Below are 21,412 nucleotides of genomic sequence, written 5' to 3' on the forward strand. Positions count from 1 at the left end.
ACCAGGACTAAGATCTCATGTCCAGCGTTTGTGTGCTACACTGTTGAGGAACACGCCAAGAAGATGGAATGCTTTTACACAGTGTGCCAATACATAAAGGAGAGACAGAGTTTTTGAAACATGATTACCTACGCTTCTGTTGATGAGCTAGTCTAAAATAGAAAACAAGTGATTTGATAGAGAAAATGAATTAGCATGTTGTTAGAAATTAACATCCTGAGGAGTTACAGAAACAGGTCAACGTAGGGTTAGAATAAATGGATTACAATAGCAGCCTTCTTGCTTCCCAACCAACAGTGGCTGCCTGTAAGAGATGTACCTTCTCGCTACAGTTCTTTGTGAGAAATGGGCGCATCCAATAGACAGTTTATCTGAGCTGTGCTGGACACCATTCTTGTTTTGGAATGAATTACCTTTGGGAGCTGCCTGACTTCAATGATAAAAGGAGTCTAAACAACAAAGTTAGGATTAACTTTAAGACAGCTGAAGTGAGAAATATGCCATCTCAAGACAGCACACAGTGATGAGTGCAAGCTTTATAAAACGTGTAACGAGTGCTGGTGCGTTTCCAGTCTAAGGCCTTGGCACATACTTTTCCCTGATGATAAACCCCAGTGAAGGCAGTGGATTCACTTGTACTTAAAATTAGCTTAAAGAAGGATTCTCTCTCTCGCTTTCACACATACACGCACACGTATGTTTATAGTGGTCTTCAAGAATCTGGAAGAGACAGTGGAATCTTTTTGTTTGAAAAGGACTTGATAGTTCAGGATTTCAAGTTTCCTAATGGACTAGAAATAAGGAGGGTCTGATCATATGTAGTAACATGTGAAAGAATAGGTATCAAGCAAATTCCATAGGGACCTGCATTGGAACCAGTGCTAACTGCAACTAATTTATAGGGATATGTAAATTGAACATTAATCAGATTTTCAGACTATAAAAATGATGACGGATTGCAAATGCATTGGAGGATAGAAAAAAAAAGAATGATCTAAGGAGTCTGGTGGCATGTGCAAACAACAGTAGGATAAGATTTAATTTAGATAGATGCAAAGTAATTCAGCTAGGGAATGCTAATACTGAGCTGAAGAAATAAACGCATGATTGTAAAGAACAGTACTGTGACAAAGGTCCTTGGGTGATAATAGATGACAAATTAAAGGCAAGGACAAAGTGTGATGCTGTTCCAAATAAATGATTTGATATTTATTTTATACTTGCATAGGAGAAAGGTGTAAGAACTTAGAGGCAAAGCAGTAATTATGTTTCTTCTTCCCTCCCCACTGTCTCACTACATCTGCTTGATAAGAAGGAAATGCATGAGAGAAAAGTTAAAATAAATTACAAAGAATTCAATGAAGGATAATAACGATATGGAAAACTAGATTGCAGGCCATGACCACAAAGAGAAATTGAAGGAACCAGTGATGTACAATTTACAGAAAAGATGAAAAAGGGGATGAAAATATTTATAATATAACAGAATAGAGGTCAAGGAATTTTTCTATATGGTAAAGGACAGCTGAGAGTAACTTGAACATTGAAAAGGGAAAATTACTTTTGACAGCAAAGGGAGAAAAAATAACCTGCCAACAACAGGGTTGATGAGACAGCGGTACGTTTGCTAAAAAACTTCTTAGAGACCGCATCACCTAGACTGCAGGTGGTCATGAGAGGATATTTAATGAGTTCATTATGTGGAAGATGACTGTATGTTAGTGCTGAGGGTTGAAATGGGACTCAGTAACCTAGGATACCTGTGCGTACCATTTATCTCTGATTCTGAGTACAAAAAAAATCAGAATACAGCGTTCATATTTTTATTCCACAGCTGTAAAGCCCAAAGAAATCTGAATTCATTCTTTGCTATTGTTATGGGTCTCAACACTGCATCTGTCAGCCGGCTGTCTCAGACCTGGGAGGTAAGACACATCTTTGTATCTTTTAGACCCTGTCAAAACCATTTCTCGCAAAGGTTGTATACTGGTGAATTACCTCTTCTTCCTAATTATTAGTTTTTCATGCAGAAATCAAACAAGGAGCGAGTGTCGGTAGAAAAACTTCTCTGTGACCTGAAACCTTATTCAAATAAAAGTAAATGTGTCCTTCCAGAACTTCTAGACAAGAACAAAGCAAGGAGATCTTAAAAAAAACCCAACATCAAAAAAACAAAAAACAAAAGTCAGGTAAATTATCCTGGCAGTGGATGTCAGAACAGAAAGTCTTACAAAGGTGGCTCCAAACAAGCAATACCTTATTATGGAATAATTTCATGTAAAAAAAAAAAAAACAAAGTAGAAATAAACCCTCTTTAATTCTCCTTTATCAGCTCTTTTGCAGCTGCTCATCTTGAAGAACAAAGTTAGGAAATGGGCCATGAATAAGGAGCATACTGGAGAACAGAGGTTATCTGCTAAAGAAGCTACCGGTTGCTAGAGAGAGCATGGGATGTTTAGAGGAGAGTCCCACTGGGATCTGTGTCTATATTGTGGATTTTTTTTTCCATCCAAGTAAATTATTGAGTGGTAGTATCTGCAAGCTTACTATATCAGCTGATGAACCAAAAATTGGGGAAGGAGTAATTTAGTGTGATGGGGTGAAGCTTCATGCCTCCCCCATGCCCCCAACACCCCAAGGGAGCACTGCTCAAAAAATGTCAGTCGGTAATACAAAGTGACCGAGAACGGCTGTGATTTCCTGCCTTGGAGATACTCTTGAGCATCAACAGCTGAAACCAAACGGCCATCAGAGACTTACAAAACTATCTGACACTGTCCAGAGCAAAGTCTTCCCCCTCAGCTGAAAGCACACATATGGAAACATCACTGCCTATGTCAGTGGCTTCGGCACACAGAGAAACAAGGGCAGTGACTGCTGCTGTGGGGAGACGTTTATAGGGACTTGGATAGGCAAGGAGGAGCTATCTTTAAATAACAGGTAAAGCAAGAATTGTAGAGAAAAATACATACCTGAGGACGATGATACAGAAACTCTTTGTCTCTCCTACTTTTAAAATGCCTTGCCCACTAGGGAACATTTGCCCTTGCCTGCTCTTAGGGGTTGCCTTCTTCTCAGTTCTCTGGGCTTTGGTAGCAGGGTGGAAGGGGCAAAGCATTGTATCAAAGGCACCTGGTGGCACTGATGTAGATCTCTCCTGCACAGAAACACGTTTAACTCAGCTGTGTGATGAGACCTCTGGAGATCAGGCGCTGCTAGTGGACTTCTCTCGGGAAGAGCAGAATATATTGCTTGTCAGAACAGGGAGTGCATCTGCATGTGTATCATTGTAAATATGTCACGTTTCTGTGTGTAAAATATTTATGAAGTCACATGCATTTTTTTTTTTAATTATTTGTAAAAACTTTACTGCACTGGAAATTTCAAAAGCGGAAGGTTATTTGCGCTAGTAATGTGACTTCTAGAAAGTAGAGCAATGTTTATAAATTAATTATAATTACTTACACATGTAAATGAAGCCACCTAAATTTAAGCAACCATTTAGACACTAAATTATAATGGCTCTGCACTTGAATTCTTAAATAAGTAGTATGCTCCCAAGCATATTCTTCTGCTTTTTTTCTACAGTATGCAGTGTTTTAATGAGCCTAACTTTCCCTGATTGAAGATACTAAAAATTTGCAATTGCAATTCCATGTTCAGTTATTGTAGCATTTTAATCATATAGCACATCCACTTAATCTTAATGGTTCTAAATCTCTTTTCTCTTGGTAGTGTCATTGTGGCTGTCAGGGTCTAAGGACAAAGGCAAGACAGGATTTCTACTAAGAGGCGATATTTTTTACTAGACTAACTAGTATGGCTGGAAAACATAGACAGGCTTTAGGGTCTACATGCCATTCTTCAAGTTTAAAATACCAGCAGCAAAATTCAAACTGAAGAATGATTGCTTTGAGTATAATGAGGTGAATCCTTTAAAGCACCTTAGTGATAAAAGGAAGCGGATGCTTGTGGAGCATAGTAGGTGTTACCATGTGGGGCAAGAAGGTAGTTTGTGCCTGGCCTCCCTTGGAAGGTGTCTTGTGTACCTCCTGGTGGGATTGGGATGAGATACCAGAGAGGGAGTAATCGTTTTTTAAGGAAAGTTCTCTTTCTCTGGCACCAGCATGTGCCAGTAGTAACACTGGTGAGCCCTGGGGGCGGTGTATCAAACAGCACTGAGCGTTATGCCTCTTAATTTCTAGAACCCATATTTTAGGGAAAGATTGATTACAGCAAATGATTTAACCTGGATATGATCACAGATTCTGAATTCTCAGTCTGTGTTGCTGCTTCTAACTTGATACGGATATTAACGTAAATGCAGTAGACATGGAAGCTAGAGAAGAAAATAAAAACAGCTGCTAATAAGCAATTCCTATAAAAGAAGGATGCAGGTCCCTGAGGCAAGGCTGCAGGATTTGGTGCCTCACTGGCATCGCACTGAACGTGGTCTGTAATTAGGGTTCTTGGAGCTGAGGAGCCGAGGTTAACTGTCTGAGAAAGTGGCCTGTTGGTACTTACAGCAGGCGCTTTGCACACAGCAGTCTCATGGAAAAAAAATGCCTCAGCATTTTTCTGCCTGTTTTTTTTGTTTTGTTTTGTTTTTTAAATTAACTTTACTTTTTTTCCCTCTGTTTTCTCCACTTAAGAAAATTCCTGGGAAGTTCAAGAAACTTTTCACTGAACTTGAAAGTTTGACAGTAAGTACGGTGTTGACAGCAGAACGGCGTTGCTTGTCTTTACCTGCCTTCCTTCTTCCTAATTTATTTGGAGGCTGCCTGTCATTGTCTGGAGCTGGAACTTGTCATGTCAGATTAGTGATTTGCCGAAGGCCACGCAGCCCCCCAGAGCTCAGAGGTGGTCTCCATACACGAAAAGGAAAAAGGCTGTATTCCTGACAGCTGGAGGAAGGGCAGAGAGAGGCAAACATACTGTCAGTTCCCCAGCATCGATTTGGAAGGTGTTCTTTTGCTGTGGTGGTTAATCAGCCTTTATCCAAAGCAACGTGGTGCAGATCAGGGGAACAGGAGGACAGCTGAAGTTTAAAAAAAAAAAAAAAAAAAATCAAAATCCAAGGCTAAGGGTCTTTGTCACCATTATCAAAGCTGAATAAACAAGTGTTTCCTCTGGCTGTCATGGAAGTGCGTGGTGAGATCACTGCCTGGCGCGGGGAACATGAGATCCAGCCTTTTAATGGTTGTCACGCTTCTGTACTTAGAGTCCTTTATAAATTAATGTGTTTTCAAGATTGTGTGTGAGCTGGTATACAAAAACGTTCATTTATATGGGAAATTGAGATGATTTTTTGAATTACTTACATAACACCACTGAAACATACTCTCTTCGTTTCTTTGAAAATGTCCAGTACGCTCCATTGATCTGAGAGCAGTTTTTTGGGGATTTTTTTGTTGTTTGTTGTGTTGTTTGTTTTTTGTTTTTTTTTAAGAAGAAATTAATCAGCAATACATTCTGAGATGCATTTTGTGCTAGACAGTAAACTGAAGAGATTTTGCTAATAGAAATTTGTGGGGAAATTACAGAGCAATCCCAGTGAATCTATTCTGCAGCTTACTCCCGTTTTAGCAGTGCTTCATCTAGAGGAACGTAATTGCTTTTGTTTCTTTCACTGTTTACGTTTCCTGTTCACTTTAGTAAGACACCTAGCTTAGAAGACCTTTATCTATCTGGTTTCCTGAAGAAACCTTTCATGTCTAAATCATGTTCAGATCATAAGCCCGTAATGGATTTAGAATTGCTCTTTTTATAGCCTATTGATTTTTCTCTCTTATTACCCAAATGGTTTTGTAGGACCCTTCTCTGAATCACAAAGCTTACAGAGATGCATTCAAGAAAATGAAATCTCCGAAAATCCCCTTCATGCCCTTACTTCTGAAAGGTAATGCTAATGCTTGGCTGCTCTTCTTCTTTGTGGTTAATTAAAATAAGCGTAAGGTGATGTTTCCTTCCAGTGGCCTTATGATAAGTATGTGGCACATGTAGTGGTATCCACAAGGTAGTAGTTGGTCTGGATGATAAACAGCTGCCTTTTAAGACGGGGAAGATGGCAATTTTCACACAGGTTTTCAAACTTCAGTAGCTTCCCGTCAGGCGCAGGTAGAGCAGTGTGCCATTGCTTTGGCCACATCCTTCTCGGTGGAGAAGTGAGACCTTGCAAGCCCCTGAGCGGGGCTGCCCGGCTGCGCTGGGTGCACCCACGCAAGCGGCCTCGGCCACGCTGCTGGTCTGATGTGCTCGCCCTGCCTCGCTGGGTGAAACTACCTGGTGTCATCCTGAAGGCAGGACCTGCCCCATCTCTCTGTCCTGAGGAGGGGATTGTCAAGTCTCTTATAGGTCTGAAAGAGACAAAAAGAAAAAATCTTATTATTAAAAAAAAAATTTTTTTAAATTCAAAAATAAAATGAAATGACTTGCTTAATGCAGTGAGCTAGGCAGCTAATTAAGTGGCAGGTATTTCAAATATTCCATTGTCTTGGAGTCATTAATTATTAATTTCCTTGTCTTTGAACATGGCAAATTCATTTGATTATTCCTGTATTCTGAAAGTGTTCTCTTTAGGCTGTTTATTCCAACCTGCTGCTGCTGCGAGTTTAAAATGTTTGAAGGCAGTTCTCCAAATGAGTCGGTGACAGTTTGGGAGCCATCAGGCACTTCCCCTCTTTGCACGCATCAAAGGAGTTTGCATTAATTCAGATGGATACAATTATCAAAGCTTCAAAATCAATATTTTTTAAGTGTTCTTGAGTGTGTCTTGCCTGCAAACATAAACAAGTAACTTGTAGCAGTGATGTTTGCGCAGCACTATGATATGGTGTATAAGAACATGCACGTAAGCAGCATTCATGACTCTAAAATGTATTGGAGATAGCAAGGAGAATTTGCAAAACAATACAGTAATTTTCTTCAATACAGCGATCTATAAGGAGATGTTGCCAAGGTTGCTAACTCCCAAAATATTGCACAGTACAGAGGACTTCATTACATGTCAAGCATGTTTGTATTAACGTTATTTCCAAGACCAACAAAATAGGCATTGATAGTATAGAAATCATTAGCAACTCAACAAATTACTGTATTTCAACACAAGAGGAACAGAAGTAGTTTCAAGAAAAAACTGAAAATCATTAATAACCTTTCTTTAATTATGAAAAATAACTTTAGAGTGTCCTTTTAAAGTTAATTAAATTTAAATGTGGAGTTCTCTTACAGCACACAGACACAGCTTTTGAAAATCAGGCAGATTTTTCAAATATATAATAAAATACTGTGATTTACCCTTACAACACAGCTCAGATGCAATTTTCTGCTCCACTGAATTTATCTAGACTCTTAGTTGTTGGCTGCAAAGCAAATTTCTGTTCCTTCCACCTCAGAGATATACACATTGCTGTCATTGACTTAAAAAGCTCTGTGGAAATTTCTGCTTCCAGTATAAGTTTTTCATTAGAAGTGATGGACAGTTTTTAACTGCATTGATATAGAGACAAGTAATGCCTGTGTCCTGAAGCCATGTCCTTTCCATGTCCCTTTCCCTGGGTGCCCCAAAGTAAAGGGTCCCACTCCCTCCTTTCCCCTTGATTTTTAGGATGCTGCCCAGGGGCAGAGAGGTGCTGGAGGCATCCCCAGCAGATTCCATGCTTGCCCCACTTGCTCAGGAGTGCCGGGCTGGCATCCTGCGTGGCCGGGCTGGCATCCTGCCCTCCCGAGGCAGACCCCAGCCCAGCCGCCCTCGGGGCGCGGGAGCGTTCCATCACCCCTCATGCACAGCTCTGCCTGATGAGTCCCAGCCCCGGGTTTCCACCAGCATATGAAGCCATTAACATTTCCATTCTAAGCAGTTACAAAATATCCTTCGGGCACAGAGTGAGTCTTTAAATCAAAAGGAAGTAAATCACTGTTGGCTGTTTTGGGGGAAGAGGAATGTGGATGGGGTGTGACAAAGCAGCCCGCAGTGTCAGCTGCAGATTCCCAGTCCTAAAATCCCCTGAAACTAGGGGGACCTAGTGGGCATCAGAGAGAGTCCTAGAGATGAGCACAGGAGAAATGCTGAGATGCAGAGTTAGGCTGGTGGGTTGGAGGTTGGCATCTCTGCCTAGAGGGAGATGTTGCCTGTTTACTGTGTGCCATTTGCCTGCTGGCAGACACAGCTGTGACTTTTAAGAAGTAATGGTATCGGAGTGTTGTCTCATTACAAGAGTGCCGTCTCCTCCTGGTACTCCTGGGTACCCGCACATCCAGGAGAGAGCTGATGGGGGGCATGGTGGGGGTGCTCCTGCTAGTATTTTCAGTGACCCAGAGGATGCACTATCTGAGGCAGAGCTTCAGCCCCCATGGGGAATCTGTCCATGTCCTTGGTACTGCATGACCAAGATAGGTCTTGCTTTGTGTCCTAATACGCATTAGAAAAATGGAGAAAATGACCTCAAGTTACTGTTTTAATTGTAATCTTAACTTAGCAACATTTGTTTCGCCTGATACTCCCCTCTCTCCAGCTCTTTACAGTGTGTTCAGTTCCCTTCCTGAAGCCAAATATAGACCTTTTCCTTTTCCTCTCACTGACCTTTTTGTTGCCTTTGCAAATTCTCTCCAACAACGCTGTGTAAAAGTGTTTTTCCCTAGCCACAATGCTTATTTCAAGGCTTTGAACTTCAGTTTGGTGGCTTGTGTTTAGTCTCCCCAGCTGGCCACTGCTGTAGCCTGCGTCTCTGCGGGGGACTTCAGAGTCATTGTGTCCCACAGAGAGATGAAGGGGTGTCAGAGCGGAGTCCAGCATCTGGTAGCTCTGCCCCCATGGAGCTCTGGGCTCAGGGACTGGCCAGCCCCAGCCTGGGCACAGCCATGGGCAGTGTGGCCAGCTCCATGCCGCAGGGTGGGGAGAGCAGGCATGCCATGCAGGGCCATCCCTCTGGATGCCCCTCTGCCTGCTCCCAGCCATCCTCTATATGCTATATATGCACCCCAGAAGTAATACAGGCCAGGTTTAATAAGAAATCTGTGCTCCCACTTGAAAATCCTCTTGTTACGATGTGTACATAGTGTTGATATCTGATAATCTCTGCATGTCATCATTGTACCAGGCTTTTGTTCCACTGTTATAAGGTATTGTGTCAATCCTTAATGGGATGTTTTCCTCTTTTTTTTTTCTTTTTGTTGCTGTTTAGTCATTTTTTTTGTATTAAACCACAAAGCCATGTAAAATAATTCCTTTTCCTTTATTTTTTTCAGATGTAACATTCATCCACGAAGGAAATAAAACTTTTCTGGATAACCTTGTTAATTTTGAAAAGCTGGTAAGCTAATTTTGGCCTTCCTGTTTTTCAAAGAGGTCCATGTTCTCTTCTTCCCTTTTCCCTCCTTATCTTGTAAGACTAAAAGGTTTTCTTCTGGCTGAATTAGGAAGAAGTAAACAGGGGTAAAAAAGAGCAAACAATAAAACAGCCGACAGTTTATCTCCCCTGCCCCTCTCCTCTGCTCCTCACTCTTCTCACTCCTTCCTCCCCTACTTCTGTGTAAAAGGGGTAAGCCAGTGATGGCCAGCATCACTGCCACACAGTCCACTCTTTTTTTATTCCCCCCCCCCCCCCCCCCCCTCCCCCAGTGAGATCTGTTCCTTTGCACCACCTCGTGGACTATTTCTCCTTAGTTAAGTTCTTCTGCTTCAGCTTTCTCTGAATTATGTTTCCTTTTTTCCTCAAGGCACTAAAGAAAAGTTTCTCTTGTTTATCACTCGCCACTGGTGTGCTAATTCCAGGGATCTCAAATGAAAGTAAAAGTTTTGGTCTAGGTTAGATGATGAAGAAAATAATGCCTGAAATATGAATTAAATTGACTGTAAATACCACTATACTAACTTTATGTAGAAGGGCAGTTACTGACATTGTACATTTGGCTACATCTACTTGAGGCATCGTATGACATCTCCTCTGACATGATACTGCTGACAGGTTTGATTTCTCTAATTTGCATTATTTCATTTTTTTGTCGATAACATCTTCATAGGACTGAAAGCCACAGTTTATATATCTGAACAGTGGTGGAGTAGAGAAACTTGGTTGTTTTTTTGGGTTTGTTTTGTTGTTTTTTTTTTTGTTGGCCTGGTGTATTTGATCAAGAAACCAAAATGTTCTTCCTGATTGCTCCAGATGTGCTATGGGACTGTTAGTCCAGATGGCTGTGCCTGGTGAATTGTTCCCAACTATTTTTACCATGTGTTTACACTTGTTTGAGAATGAACGTGCAAACATGGAGTTATTCATGAACCAGATGTTGAACTTATTTTCACATCCTATCATAATGTACGTTGTCTTTCAACTTGCAAGCAGGTGTAGACTTTGACTTTTGAACCTGAGGTCTTCTTTTTGTGTTTTCTGTTTGATTTCTATACCTTTTCTTGTTGCAGAGTTTACAAGAACACTGATTTGCATTTAATGAAAGGTTTTCTTGTCCCAAGTCCATTAACTGTTTGACCTTTAGGTGTTTGCATAAAACTCATTAGCATGTTCTTCTTCATTGCCTCTTGGAAGTACATCCAATTAACATGTAAATTAAACTAGCCCTTGATGCACGAAAATTGTTACTAAAATCCCTCCACTGGCTCATATATTTATTTAGGGAATATGTAGGATCTGATTCATGCTCCAGTCTTAGCCAGACCTTGTTAGTTTGTTTGTTTGTTTGTTGTTTAATCATGTATATGTTTAATGTGTGCTGGGCTTGCTTGGTAAGATTTCCTATCCTTGCTGTCACCATTGTGTCTCCAGAGGCAGTGGGAGCTTCGCTAATTGACTTCAGTGAGCCAGGATTTCACCTTTTCCATGCAAATGGATAATGGACATTTTAAATGGGAGAGGAGAGTCTGAGGTGATGGTGGTGGGGTGAGGGTTGTTCAAACTGACATTTCCTCCAGATCATTAGTCAGATCACGCCCTCAGGAACATGCTGTCCTGTGGAGCCCTGTGTACGTATGAATGCAGGCAATGTGCAAGCTTAGGAAGCTGGGGCTTAGGAGGGATTTAAATATGAGTGTAGCGGAAACTCGGGCAGTGTGTGTATTACACAGCTTCATTTGGACACTAAGGTGTTTAGTCTGTGGGTATGAACTTACTAACAAGATGCATCACGCATCATCATGTATGTATCAGTTCATGCTTCTTTTCTAATTATAAGGGCTTTATCCCAAGGAAGGTCTTCCTTGGTGTTTTACACTGTGCTGAGCACTTTCTGGCTTCTGCTGAGACAAATTAGGATTGACATTGACTCCTGCTTGGTTTCAAGCCACTGAACCTCACCTGCAAATTTGCTGTTGCAGAAAAAGAAGAGCAGAATTATTCTACCATAGCAGATTATTGCTTTGGGGAAGGAACTTACTCACTGCCATAAATGCATAGAATTTCTACTTATGAACTTCAAAGCAAAGACAGCTTCTCGTGTCTCCATTTGGATCAGTATTTTAAAATATTTCATTTCTGCATTAAACACCTGACCTGAAGGAGGACTCGTCAGTCTGAACCATTTTTTTTTCCAACTACATCAGTTGGTTTAATAAAAGATATTATCTCTCTCTGCAATGCCTACTTCTTTTGTATTCTTAGACCATCATGGCCACAACAATCCTACTGTGACTGAACTTGATTTGACATGGCATGATTGCAGTGAAGACAAAGTTAATTCAAAATATAAAGAAGAGAATTTGCAAAGAGAAGAAAAAGAAATTATCTTTTGTCTCAGGAATATTGCCCAGTTTTAGCAAAAGTTCAAGGGATTGCAGTGTTTTATTTAATTCCATGTTTGGTAAACTCTAGTGTAGAATAGTGTTTGATCAATATTTAGTACCATAATCACTTCCTCAACTAAATCTGAAGGAATAAATGAAAATATCGTCTCATACTGTTGCATCTCAAGGTATTTCCATGGTATTTACTGAGCTGCTTCACTGACATGTGGCTTCTTCAGTTTTTTTTTTCTCCAGTCAGCCATCACCCATATCTTAGCAATGACACATCTTAGCCACACTCTGGCAAACTAATACAGGTCAGTGGCCATTATCATTTTAGATGACACCTTCTTACCTAGTGCCTTCAGCTGTAAGGACTGTATACATGCAGCTGAAGGTTCTCAACTCCCACCCCCCAAATATCTGTGCAACTCCCAAGCCTGGGTTTTTGTTGTCCTCAGTTAACGGCGTGCTAATGATCCTAGGTAGCCCAGTAGGCTGAAAGGCCACAAGAAATGTGTGTTAGGGTATGCAAGCACCTGTTTAAACAGTCAGAAAACAGCATTTACTTTGCAGATGAATTGGCTGGTTTTCTGTATTACAATTGGATGCCAGAGAATTGCAGATGGACAGAGAGAAATGCCTAATTAGGCTACTCAAGAAGGGAGATTTGGGGTTTTGCTTTAAGAGAGTGGTTACACAAAGAGGTCCTTCCGACACCAGGGCATCACCTTCAGAAGCCAGTCTTGGATGGACCCCCACACTGACTGACTGACTGACTACAAAGGAGAAACAGCAAAGAATGACAGTGTGTGTGATAATGGGGTCTCTCTTCTAAAAGCCAGATTCAAAGGGTATCAGCCAGAAAACATTGCAGCAGCAGCACTGGTGGAAGTTGTAGCTCTCCCAGTACTCACACTATTGACCATGAAATCTAGGATATCTCATGAGAACTTCGTTATAATCAGTGCAAGGACATCAGCACAAGAGACAGCATGATTTCATGGCAAATGAAGTACATCAGGTAACAAGAAAAATTATTTTGATTCACTGATGAAAAGAGTATGAAGTTTCCATTAAATGTGCTGTTTTTCTTGTGGTAAGCTTTTCTGTGGAGGAGCCTTGTAAGCCACTCTCTGGGTGTTGAGAGATGAGCCGTTCTACCTCATTCTGGTCTTAAACATACTTTGTTCAAGACAGTTAATCCTTTCCGCCTCTGATTATTTAAGAGGGAGATGTGACAAGAGCATCAGCTGTTTGCATGAGCTATTATATCATTGCTGCTAACTGCAGTTTGCTTAGATTAGTTACTAGATTTGGTGAAGAGTTGCCAAATTCAGTATGTTTTCACCTTTAATACTACAGAAGCAGTCAAATAAAGGAAAAAAGTAATGCCTCAACAACTTTATGGGCGACACCTAGTGAAAATGAGCGCGCTTCACTGATTTATAGTGAACAATTCCAGTTTTCATAAGTTGAAGACCTGAGCCTGAATGAGAAACCAAACTTAAACCTTTTATTTCCTCTGCTTAATCTAAATGAAAACCCAATATCCCAGTTAGCACCAGCTTTTCTTAAAATAGTATAGCTACAGTGTAGTCTTCTTTGGTATGTGTCTGTGGAGATGTCAGGGTGCTTGCTCTGCAGCATTTAGGCTGTGGGCTGTTACTTTTGTGTTGGTTATCATACTGCAGAAAACTGCCTAGCTGACACTGGTGCCTGATTGTGCTAGGCATTATAGAAGTATACGTTAAGGTGTAGTCTGTGCCACAAAGGGGCTTACAGTCTAATTCGACAACCCATGGAGACAGAAAGAGAGGTTGCAGACTACTGAATGGCCTGGATAATGCACTAAAGCCAGGGGCTGGACCCAGAAGACCCACCCAGTCCACAAGACTTCCCTGCTGTAGGCTTTCAGTTTAATAAAAGTCACAGGAACAAAAATAAGCAATTGTTTGGCTATTTTTCATTATCGCTTTCCATGGGCTCTTAGGCAGTTGTTCTTATTTAATCTGTGTGATACCAGTAAGGACCTTCTAGACTAACCCTGTTTCATCATATATTATCACTAAGACAAAGAGCAAAGTCTCCCTCCTGCTGTCTTCATTTTCTTACCTGACTAAAGTTGCTTTTTGCTGTACAGTGTAGGGCAAGGAGATTTTTTTTCAGGCTTTTCTAATGACAGAATCCATCTCAGTTTTTTGTACTGATATTTTATATCTTGTCTTTGCAGCACATGATTGCAGATACTGTTCGGTCATTGAGACATTGCAGAAATAACCAGTTTGGTGAGTAGCCAAAATTTGTTACTTATTTTGCCTTTGTACAGCCTTGAGGTTTTTTTTTTTCTGCTTTCTTTCCACTTGCTCAGATTTACTGCAGCAGCAGAATGTGGTCAACAATTATTTAACCAATTGGCAAGAGGGAACGTCATTGTTGGAAGGTCAACATAGCAGAAACCACAGTTGGATGAAGTTTTACTTTACAAAATGTTTGTAGAAACTGCCTCCAAATTTTTTATAGTTTGTTTTTCCTGCAAAAAATATCACCTCTTCAAAATACCGTGTAAGATCTGTGCCAGCTGCATTTAATAATGGAGGCCTCTGACGTACGCTGCTGTCTCTTACTTTCCCAGCTATGACCGAGTTACCTCAGTCTCCCGCTAGTCTGTGTGTTTTGGTAATGGATTCACAGCTGTCTTGGCTTCCAGTAGCTGAAAGATGGTATTCATCGCCACAGCTTTTCACTTGGCTTTTCACCAAGGGCAATTGTTTGCTTAGTTTGGGTTCTTAAGGACATTTCACAGAATGGTAGAAGTCTTGAAGGTACTAAGATCCTGTGGGTTTCATGGAAGTAGTTGGCTAGGTAGAAAAGAGGGGGTTGTGTTACTACCTCTGCTGGGGGAAACCCACAAATAGAGCTCTGCCTAGTTTAGACGCTGGAGGATCTCCGCTGATGGGAACAGTTATGAGTGCCTCAGCTGTACGAAAGGCTTTTTCTTTTGTGTTTCCACCTTATTAGCCACCAGAGAATCCAAGCCTAAGGGGCCATGGCAGAAGACCCCAGCTTGCTTTGTTCTGCTGCTCATAGAGGAGAAACCTTGTTTTTCTCCTTCTCAGCATTTCTTCTTCTCTGCAGAGAGGTTAAACACAGGAAGGGGACAAACACAACACTAATCTAGGAAGCGGTTAGAGTTTTTAAGCCAAACACACTAAACATGTCATTTACTGAGGCCACTAAGACCTCTTTTCCAAAGAGAAGTTCAGAACTGTGCTGTAGCCTTGGGGAAAAAGAGTTTGAATTGTTTTTTTCCAGCTGAATTTTCAACAGCTGTCAGCATGGACTCCGACAAAAAGAAACATAATGATTTTGCATATAAATACATGTACCTTGGAGAATGATAGGTACTGCTACGTGTTTTGCTGAATATTTGTTCTATAGAATTACCTTGTGTATGTACAGTCATTTTTTTAAACAAAGGCTGCTTACTGTTATGGTTCTTGTTTTATTTTGACATATATATATATATAGAAGAGAGACTGGAGGGGGGAAAAGGAGGTGCCTTTTGTTTTTATTCTGTTAAACCAGATACTAAAGGAAATATTGATTAATCTAAACCATGCCTCTGTAATTTAGAATGTCTCTTATTTGGCATTATAAAATGTAGCGTTGGTTCCTTTTAATGATGTGATTTTTTTTTTTTGCAGCTTCTCTGCAAATCTTTCATCTCGTTTTTGCCTTTTTTTTTCCAAGTGGTTTTGTAAGTGTTGCAACATAAATCCAGGGTTAATACCTGAGATTTATCATATAATCTGGTAGTTTGAAGTACGTGATTGTTATTTTATTTTACCACAGACTTGATTTATTGTGAAGCTGGCATTTAAAAAGCAGCTTATACAGACATCCCTGTAGGCACTTTTTTTTTTTCTTACATTCGGTTAGGCATGAAATGAATTCACTGAATATTTATTGAGACTTTATGGACAGTTTCCTTTTCTAGTGGGCTTATTTTGCTCTCAGGAATGTGAATCTTTATACTGCATCAACTCCCAGATTGGCGTAAGAGCAGCAGGCATCTCACTGTAGGAAAGAATTCAAACAAAACTAAGCAAGGAATATTATTATTGTTCATGAACTGTATCACGTGTATTAAACTCACAGGCCAAAGTCTTTCTGGATTAGAAACTGATCAGGTTCCAAGCAGGACAGAAATGCCTTTTTAATGGAATTAATACTTTTATATCCTAAATCCTGAAAAGAAATAATAGCATTTCCAAACCCAGGCAAAGCAGCCTGAACAAATAACATAATTCAAGCTTTTGTCATTTCAGGTGTTAATGAGAAATACAAATGTTTTTCAGTAGGTTCAGCACAGCTGCTGAGATCCTATTCCCTCAGAACGGAAAGGTCATCTCTGTATCCCGACATGAATTTATCACATTGTCCTGTTCTCTCCCACATTTCTCAAGTCAGATAGCTGCTCAGAAATAGCTCCTAAAAATAGCTGCCTGGGAGCCCCGTCAACGGCCACATGCAGAACAGGCTGCGTTGACATCCCACGTCACCTACACAGCATCATACCGCGCCCTTCAGAAACAAGTGGGATGGTTGGTTCCTGGAAAGCTTCTTGTGTAGCTGGAGAGCATGGAGAAAAGGATGATAATGAAACAAAGGAGAGGGAGGGAGTGTGCGAGTTAAGCTGATTGGTTTGGGGAGTTCGGGGGTTTTTTTAATTTATGTTAATGTTATTAAAAATTCCGTGAGGACATGGACTAGAATGGAGATCTCATTTGTCAGCAGTCAGTGATGTGTGGGAAACGTATCTCATTGCTTTCTCTGCCTGTCTTGATGGGTCTCGTGGCCATGGGCTTAGCTTTTCCTTTTCTACTGCTGCTGGCCACCAGCCAAGCTGGAGGGTTTCACAAGCAGCGAGTTCCCACAAGCCAATGTTGGGCATAAAGGTTGTAACAGAAAACATCTGCTATTCAAGCCACCCTTCAATTTGTCTGTTACACAGCTAATTCCTCTTGCTTTGTGAACTCCCGTGAAATGACAGCATGACTCTCGTCTCTGTTACTAGATCAGAAATCAAAAGCATAGCAGATCAAAACGCGGGGGCCTGTCAGAGGAGCTTTGAAGAGCTTTCGTACCCGTCTTCTGTGCTGTCACCTTTCACCTGCTCCGAAGGAAAGGATTCGGGGGCCTGCTGTCTTGTGTACTTGTGTTAGGATTGTTTAAAAGTTACAGGCTGGGTTGCCTGCCTCTGCGCAAGGTCTCGTTGTGCTGCCGGAGCGGCACAAAGGAGACCTTGAACCACCCTTACAGGGAACGGACTGCCTGTACTGCCAGCAGGAGTAAATCTTTCCCTTGGGAAGAGTCAGCTTCTCGCCATCCACTTGTCCCTCCTTTATGCACGCTGGCTGCCCAGGGTTGCCTGCTTCTTTCTTTCTTCTCCCCTTTTCTGTATCTAGCTGTTACCTCACGCATTGCACTTAAACAGCAAGTCCCTTTGGATCGCTGGCTGTCTTTTTTGTGACTGTCTAGCACCTGGCAGGCTGGCACACCAGGGACTTTGTAACGCACAGGACAGAGAAGCAGGCAAGGCACGGCTTTCTGATCCATCCCCTTTCTCCTGTCTTGCAGGCAATGAAGTTCCTTCGAAAGAGCATCATGAGCTGAAGCCATACATCCATCACCTGCATGTCATCGACAACCAGCAAGCTCTGTTCGAGCTTTCTCACAGGATAGAGCCGCGAGTGTGAGCGTACACAGCTTCATATAACCTTGTAACTGCAGCACTTTGAATTAAGTGAATGTTTATGCCAAGCATGTTGCTTCCCTATATAAGAACAGTTTACTGAGTTTTATCAGTAGCTCACACAACATGCGCAGGAAAATCAGGCAAGAGCCAGCAAAGGAGCTGCTCACAGAGTTGCAGGGCAAGCTTGGTGCCATCCCTGCTGGTCACCGGGATGGGAGGGAGCAGAGCAGCGTCCTTTGAGCTCAGGAGCTTGGTTTCTGTGAAAATATTGTTTGGTCCAGTGTAGCTTTCAATGCAGATTCTGCCAGAATTAGAATGAAAAGAAATGTTATGTCACAACAGCAAAACATTTCAGCAAGCAACATGTCGCAAGGGGGTTGATGCTCAGTTCACCACGGTATGTACCTCACTAATTCAAGGCTGCCAAAGTACTGTTGCCAAAAATACTGTGCAATCCGTGCAGCTCCCCTGAGTCCACTGGAGCATCTTATTTGAGAGAAGTGCGGACAACCAGGAATGGGAATATAAAAAGACAGCACACCAGATGAAACTCAGGAGTGCGTCATGATGTGGAGCTCAGCAGTAAACAGTTCACCCTGTTACGGCCCCTTAACAATCGGCTTTATAAAACACGCTGTAGGAGCCAATCCACTTTTGTTGCAATTTATGGACACAATTGTTTGTATACTGAAAACATGTTATCTTCTTCCTTTTCAGTTATCTCAGATTTAGCACCAGCTCCTGCAGCTAACGTGTTATAAATTATAATAGCAGGAGCTTTGTTTTCTGCTTGGATTACAGCCTCCTTGGTGTCTATTCAGAGGCAATGCCTAGATCCACCTACATTCCTAACTCACCTCGTGGAAATACTGTTTCAGAAGGTAAAACTTCACCTAACTTGCACATGCTTCTAGTTTTTAAAGAACAAAAGGGTACCCCTTACTGGGTACCAGTGTAATTACCTGCATACACACCGGGCTCTCAGCATTAGGGTCCCTTTACTGATTCTGTCCCTCTCATACCCCTCCCCTAGCCAGTTCTCATGTAGCTAAAAGTACTACTGGGCACGTACTGAGGCAGCATTCCTAAAGTCTTCTCTACAGTTGACCTACATCTAAGCACCACCATCACCATAGCTCTGGTTTTCAGTGCTAAGAAGTTGCCCTGAAATAATCTAGTGAATGCCACAGGCAATGCGCAGTGTGCTACGCAGTCTGGCACATGTTTGTACAGTGACTCACGGTAATGGTCCCTTTGCAGAGCAGGGAGGACATTGCATTGCTTTCCCATCTCTATTGTACGTTTTCCACGAGGAAGACTTCCAAGAAAACGCTCCTTTACTGAAATGTGGGAATACTGAAGTAGCATGCTCTTCATCGTTGTGTTATCTCTGGTTTAAAGGGATTAAAAAAAAAAACAGCTTTAACAAGTAGTCTGTGGGAGAATCTGTAGAATGCATTTGGTTTTCCCATCTGTGAAATATTGTATAGATCTATTGTAAAGGAAACAGATGTTTCAGAAATGTATTTGCTTGTACTTTGTTATTATCAAATACTATATGATTTTTTTTTTTTTTTAGAAAAAAAAAATATCTTCTTTTTACCCAGTAAAAAGAAACAAAAAATAAACTCTTGCTGGCCATGGAGTAAAAATTTCCTATGTTCTTCTGTAGATGTGACTGCACATATTGTAAATAACTCTTCTGTGCAAACAGACCAAAACTGTTCAGATGAGGATACTAGCTGCAGTGGGCTCCTTTTTGCAGTGTAAGAAGACAAACCAGATACAATTTGCTGCTTGTGTTATTGCAGTTCTTCTGGCTACAGCACTCGCCTAATCCCCAGCCTAGATGCATTACCTGGGTGGTTTGCTGGTTTTTGAGCTCCCCCTTGTGAAATCTTTTTACTGTGGCATTATTTTTAGGAGCTTGTTATGTAGACCAGCCTGGATGCTTTAGTTCATGTGGTGTAACACTCCAGTCCACAAGTTGTTCTCTTGAAATCTGTGGAGGAGGGAGCATGAGAAGGTATTCAGGGTGAGAAAGTGGGCTTGTTTCTCAGTTCACGGCATTTAGCTCTGTGTTGGTAATTATTGCTGATGAAGCGGCAGCGGTGTCAGAGAAGAATAAAAGAGAAGGAAATGAAAGAAGGGGAAAAAAAAGAAAAACGAAAACAGAAGTAGAAAGATGACTCTATGCTCAGACTTCTATTTGAAAGCATGCTAGAGCCACCTTGAAGGCTCCTCACTCTGCCAGTTTAAACTGGTTGAAGTAGATGGATGGGTTGGTTAACTGGTACCATTAGGCTTCAAGCCAGCTGAGGTATTGGCTAACTGCACCACTGTGACTTAAGACTAAATCAAGTGTTGTCTGCCCCTTGCAGCTGGCATAAACTCAGTATGAAGGCACATAGCCAGCATTAACCTCGTTATCTGTGTTGTGGCTACTTAGACTACTGTTTAAAATTTTACAGACTAGTTTTCATAGTGACCTGTATAATTAGGATACAACTTTCTGGTCTGAAGGAGGCCACCTTGGATGCATTAACTTCATGTTGAAAATACGGATATTATAACTGTTACCATAAAGGAAAGGCAAATAGTCCAAATCTGTAGCTAATATGTCTAATAAAAAAGGTCCATCAGAGTCTTCATTCAACAGGTGAAGCATTGCAGAGCTGGCCTGCAGACTGGCAAGCAGTTTGAAGGTGTGGTGGTTGGGAGGAGAACTAGAAATAAACCCTGTGAAAGAGAGGGGGACACTACACAGCCTCTGCCATGGTCCAGCACTGGTGATTTTGTGCAATTTTTAAGTCCTTCAGTAGCGCAATTTTGTTACATAGGATAAAATCCATGAATCTTAAAAGTTCAGTTTATCACAGTCACACCTGGGGTTAAATACTCTGCACATTTTCCTTAGTAGCTAGGAGGAGTAATTAGACAGAACAAAAGAAAAAGCTGGGTCACTTTATACCTCTTTGATCTGGGATTTTGTTGCATCAAATTTAGGTGCTTCTATGACACATCTTTTTGATTCCAGCCCCGTCTCAGATAAAAATAAATCGCATTTGCATGACAGTGGCAAAAAAAAAAAAGAAAAGATGTTCCCAGAAATAATAAGACATGTGCTGCTGTAAAATTACAAAGAAAGGTGTAAATACTAAACATTTTAGCAGAGTAATATTTATTTGCATAGCCTATTTATTGTCATCTTATTACACTACTAAGAAATACTGGGATGAAGTCAATGAGCTGAGGTAAGAACACCTTACTGTTCCATTCTCTCTGAGTGCCATAATGCTGTCAGCTTGCATTAAAAGTAAGAAAATAGAAAACCCCAAATCAAGGTATTTACCTAACTTCTCAGGGACTACAGCTAGTAGTTATCCACCGTTACGAGACCTGGTATGTATGAAATAATCTGACTTACCAGAATCAATGTTGCCAATGTTTTCCTTTTCATATTTCATGCTTGTCTGCCTCTGTACATATTATTGTGTTGTGTATTTATGAGAGCTAGTAAGCAATAATTTATATGTCAAAATGGCCAAGCAATACAAGGTTAAAACTTGTAGAAGCAGCTGTTACATTTATCTTGCATTTTCCAGTGTTTTTTAATATTGCTTTTCAAAATATAAAAACTACCTTAATGAAGTCTGGGCTCTGTGCCTTCATGCCTGTCACACGTACTTGTTCCTAACTGGAATATTTTATGCTCGTACTTCCAGTCATTCAGTTCCACAAACCCTCGCTGTGTTTGCAAGGTGGATGCAGACCAGTGTGCGCCTGGGTTGGAGGCTCAGGAGCTGACCCCGTTCACAGCTGCTCCTTCATCTCTGGTCGGTGGGATTTGCTGGTACTGATGTATTCCAGGCAGTTTCAGAAGCAGAGATGATGTTAATGGGGTCTCAGCTGTGCCT

At 41.2% G+C, this 21,412-nt stretch overlaps 1 protein-coding gene across 4 annotated transcripts in view; it reads left to right on the forward strand.

Moving 5' to 3' along the window:
- The window catches only part of RAPGEF5 (Rap guanine nucleotide exchange factor 5), a 167,452-nt gene extending 146,306 nt beyond the window's left edge, over positions 1 to 21,146 (forward strand). For all 4 annotated transcript variants that reach the window (XM_087773465.1, XM_087773455.1, XM_087773474.1 and 1 more), the window contains 6 exons: positions 1,835 to 1,925; positions 4,653 to 4,703; positions 5,812 to 5,899; positions 9,247 to 9,311; positions 13,968 to 14,022; positions 17,378 to 21,146. In XM_087773465.1, the coding sequence (XP_087629591.1) occupies positions 1,835 to 1,925; positions 4,653 to 4,703; positions 5,812 to 5,899; positions 9,247 to 9,311; positions 13,968 to 14,022; positions 17,378 to 17,496 (469 nt within the window). In that variant the 3' untranslated portion in view covers positions 17,497 to 21,146. The remainder of the gene's footprint in view (positions 1 to 1,834; positions 1,926 to 4,652; positions 4,704 to 5,811; positions 5,900 to 9,246; positions 9,312 to 13,967; positions 14,023 to 17,377) is intronic.
- The last annotated feature ends 266 nt before the right edge of the window (positions 21,147 to 21,412 follow it).

The sequence above is a fragment of the Nipponia nippon genome, unplaced genomic scaffold (assembly GCF_047370975.1).
Source record: "Nipponia nippon isolate SJK-2023a ecotype South Korea unplaced genomic scaffold, ASM4737097v1 scaffold_1, whole genome shotgun sequence".
Lineage (NCBI taxonomy): Eukaryota > Metazoa > Chordata > Aves > Pelecaniformes > Threskiornithidae > Nipponia > Nipponia nippon.